Source organism: Geospiza fortis, unplaced genomic scaffold, assembly GCF_000277835.1.
Source record: "Geospiza fortis unplaced genomic scaffold, GeoFor_1.0 scaffold112, whole genome shotgun sequence".
NCBI lineage: Eukaryota > Metazoa > Chordata > Aves > Passeriformes > Thraupidae > Geospiza > Geospiza fortis.
Window position 1 is genome coordinate 13,670,369 of NW_005054298.1, and position 4,039 is coordinate 13,674,407.

The 4,039-nt window shown below is 59.7% G+C and overlaps 1 protein-coding gene across 1 annotated transcript in view; it reads left to right on the plus strand.

Moving 5' to 3' along the window:
* The first annotated feature begins 629 nt into the window (after window positions 1–629).
* RUFY4 (RUN and FYVE domain containing 4) overlaps window positions 630–4,039 on the plus strand; it is a 6,716-nt gene continuing 3,306 nt past the window's right edge. The window contains exons 1-5 of the mRNA XM_031057878.1: window positions 630–685; window positions 1,457–1,561; window positions 2,475–2,536; window positions 3,276–3,382; window positions 3,720–3,845. Coding sequence (XP_030913738.1) covers window positions 2,491–2,536; window positions 3,276–3,382; window positions 3,720–3,845 — 279 coding nt within the window. The 5' untranslated portion in view covers window positions 630–685; window positions 1,457–1,561; window positions 2,475–2,490. The remainder of the gene's footprint in view (window positions 686–1,456; window positions 1,562–2,474; window positions 2,537–3,275; window positions 3,383–3,719; window positions 3,846–4,039) is intronic.

The following is a 4,039-nucleotide window of genomic DNA, read 5'->3' on the forward strand; positions in this document are numbered from 1 at the left end:
AACCGGGGCCAGGCCTCGTTAATTGAATTGCACCCACGCCAAGGATGGGTGAGAATCTTCTGTGCCCCCCCAGCCCCTGGCACCCCCGCCCTGGCCCTTGGCTGGGGCAGGGAGAGGGGACCCTGCTGCCAGGCTGCCGCAGTGGTGCGGCACGCAGGGACACGTCCCCCCTGCAGGTGTTGGGGTCCTGCCCTCGCAGTGCCTGGCACGGGGCACGTGGGTGGGTGCAATGAAGGGCACACACGGTGCCCTGTCAGCCTCACACCCACCCCAGCCTGCACCCACACGCTCGCACAGCCTGCACACACGTGCAATCACACACATGCACACACACGCGTGCACACACACACACACACACACACGATGATGCTGCCACTCCACTGCCACCCAACACCCTGCCCAGCCCCTATCCAATATGGGGAGCTGTGCCCCATGCCCACAGTGGCACACACTGCAGGGTGGCATGGGGCAATGGGGTGCTGAGGAGGCTGGGGTCACCCCGAGTACTGCCAGTGGCTCCCCTCTGCTGCCCAGCTGCATCTACAGGCCAACACCCACCCGGGAGCCAGGAGGGTGCTGGGAGGCCCAGGCTCCCACTCAGCATCACTTCCTACTTTCACTTTGGTGTCGAGCGAGGCCTGGCCAGGGGGACAAGGGTGTCCCCAAAGACATCCAGGTGACACAGGTAGGGGCAGTGTGCTCTACAAGGAGGGGCATGGCAGAGGATAGGACATGGGCATTGCTGTGGCCATCCACCAAGATGGTGGTGGGGAGCAGGATGGCAGTGGGTGCCCCTGCGTGGACTGGTGGGAGGGGCTGGCATCGCCTTTGACATCCCCCCCCCCCACTCGGGTTTTTCAGCCCCCAGTCAAGAAGGAGCCCACAGGACAGGGCTGACACAGTACAGGGGTCCAGGCACAGTGAACGAGGTGCACTGCTGGGTTGGGGGCTTCCCAACAAGAGGGAGCCCTGTCCAGAATGCTGGACTGCTATACCCACACTGGCTCTGGATATAGCCCCCATGTGGAGGCCAGATGATTGGGGAGGGTTGTGGTCCTTGCTAGGGGGGGCTGCAGCTCCTGCAGGGGTCTCTGTGCCCAGGGGCTGTTGTGCGTGGGGGGGGCCTCTGTTCCGGGGTCTGCTGCTGGCTGCTTCTAGCAGAGTGTGGGTCCTGGACCCCCTCCACAAAAACTGTGGGGAGGTTCTTCAGAACATTCCAATTTTCCATTCTTATTGGAGAGCATCAGGGTCCCCCCATGTCTGACACTGTCCTTCCTCTGCCCCTTCAAAAGCTGCATGGGGGGACCAGCCTTGCTGACCCTTTCCCCAGAGCTGGCACCCCCCAAAACAGGGAGCTGGGTGCTGGGGGCTAAGCTGCAGTGCCTGATGTGATGTGGGCCGGGCGGGCTGTGGCTTCTGCAGCCCCACCGACCTCCCACACTTCCTCCTGCCCAAGGTACAAAAGGAGAAGCAGGCAGGCACAGCGTGGGCACAGGGACATGCCAGCACACCCGCAGCACTCAGCAACCGCCCCGGGGCAGCCCACAGCTCCTGGACACAGGTAAGGGGCTTCTCTTCCCAGGGGAAACTGAGGTACAGGTGGGATGGGCAGATGCAAAGATAGCTCATTTGAGGTCTCTCAAGAGCCCTGGAACGGGAACACAGGCAGCCTGCTTCCTCACTGTGCCGTGGTAGAGGGCACAGGGCACTCACACGCTTGGGCACGTTTGGGCACACCAGTGCACCCTGCTGGGACACACACCCCACCCCCCAATGTGTGCTGCCCCACACCAGCCACGGTGACCAGTCACAGACCTGCCACCTCCATGGGCTACTTCCCTCACCCTGTCCCCAAGCTGCCACCCACCCCAAAATCACTGCACTGTGCCCTGTGGTCCCTCACCTGATGCCCACAGCTCACCCAAACCCCATGCCAGCTGTGCAGGCAACATGCTGTGCCAGAGGGTTCTGCCTAGGGAGCTGAGCTTAGGGGGCTGCATATCAGGGCTCTTGTGCCCCCGTGCTCAAGCACCCAGAAGCCCCCACATTGTTCGTGATGTGAGTGAGGGAAGCGAGAGCAGAAGCAAAAGCAGCACTTCCCCTGCGCCAAACCCACATCCTGAATCCTGGCAAACAGGGACAGGGATAAGCACAGGGACACAATAGGGATGTGGTGGGCTCAGCCCCAGGGACTTCCCAAGGAATGGGAGCAGAGGCTGAGGACATACAGGGGCAGGGCACATGGACAGCTAAGAGGGTGCAGGATGGGACACCTTTGTCCACCCCATCTGCTCTGTCCTATGCACTGGGGGAACGTGGGCAGGGTAAGAGGTGTCTAAACCTACCCTCTCCACCTTAATAGCAGGCAGCTCTGGGGTAGAGCTGGGGGGCAGATTCTCTCTCTGGGACAGAGAGTTTGGAGATGCCAGAGGAGTGCCAGCCTGGAACTCTCAACCCTCCCTCTGCCTCTGCAGATCCCTGTGAGCAGTCATGGCAGGGGAAGGGGAGCTCAACCGTGTCATCAAGGACCTGCAGAGTAAGTGTGCCAACCAGTCCCCTGCCAGCATGTTCCCTGCATGGCGCATCTCACCCTGGCCATGCCAGATCCCTTCTTGCACCCAAGTCATGGGCAGTGGGGGGTGTCACTGCCAGGGGTGCTCCAGAGAATCCCTGTGCCAACCCTGCCACTGCTGCCTGCTCCCATCCTCACTGCCAGCCCCTGGGAACTGTCAGTGCCCAGGAGGTGGCCGTGCTCCTTGCTCCCCCTGCTCCCCTCCTTCATCCCAAGTTCCTCTTTCTCTCTGAAGAAAAGGAGGCTCGGTGGGGGATCTTATGACTCTCTACAGCTATCTGAAATGAGGTTGTAGCCAGGAGGGAGTCAGTCTCCTCTCCCCAGTTACAAGGGTTAGGACAAGAGGAAATGGCCTCAAATTGTGCTAGGAGAGGTTTAGAGTGGATATTAGGAAAAATTTCTTCATGGAAATGTTTATCAAGCATTGGAACGGGCTACCCAGGGAAGTAGTGGAGTCACCACCCCTGGAGGTATTTAAAAGACATGTGGATGTGTCATTTGGCTACATGGTTTAATGGTGGATTTGGAAGTGCTGGGTTAATGACTGAACTGGATCTTGGAGGTCTTTTCCAACTTAGATTCTATGATTCTATGATTTCATCCACCATGAGAAATCCCCGAGGCCGGTTGTTGTGAGGCAGTTGAGGGAAGAGGGGCAGGATGGGAGAGGGTGCCATGCCAGCCCAGCCCTGCCATCCCGCAGAGACCGTGGCCGAGCTGAAATGCAGCTACCAGGAGCAGAACCTGCCGGTGACAGACGGGAGCCGGGAGCTGCACAGCCTTTGTGCCCAGCTGGAGTTCCTCCTCCAGGTACTGCTGCTCCTCCATCTCTGCTGCCCCCTGCCTCATTTCTCCTTAGGCACAGCTGAGAGCAGAAGGGACCCTGTGTTAACCATGGAGGGGCTGGAATAACCCCACCCAGCATTGTCTGGCTCTGGGCATCCCCAGCCTCCTGGACCAGGTTCTCCCTAGTCCTCATGTGTAATTACATGTGCTGAAGAAGGGAAACTGAGGTATGGAGTGAAGAGAGGGACACCCAGACCAATCCTGCTGGGGGAGCTGGCTGGATTCCAGCCCCACAGGGGACAGGCTAGGGGGAGCAGGGGATGCTCCTGAAAAAGGAAGTCCAAGCTTGTACCTCTGCCAGTTTGACCTCAAGGAGAAGAGGAGCTTCTTTGGGCAGCGCAAGGACTACTGGGACTTCTTGTGCCAGGGCCTGGCACGGTGCCGGCAGGAGCATGAAGGCATTCACTTCGTCACCTCCCTGGACAAGGTGGGCATGGGCTGGTGGGATACCCAGGGACTTGTGCACACACACGAGCTTTTGCTTGCTTGTGGGTGCACACACACCTCTGCACAGGCACACACTCGCTTGAGCACCAAGCATTTGCCCACTGGTGCTATAAACAGTTTTGTCCCCTCTGGAATCCCCACTGCACCCCAGGCTGAGCCCTGGGGCCCCTCTTT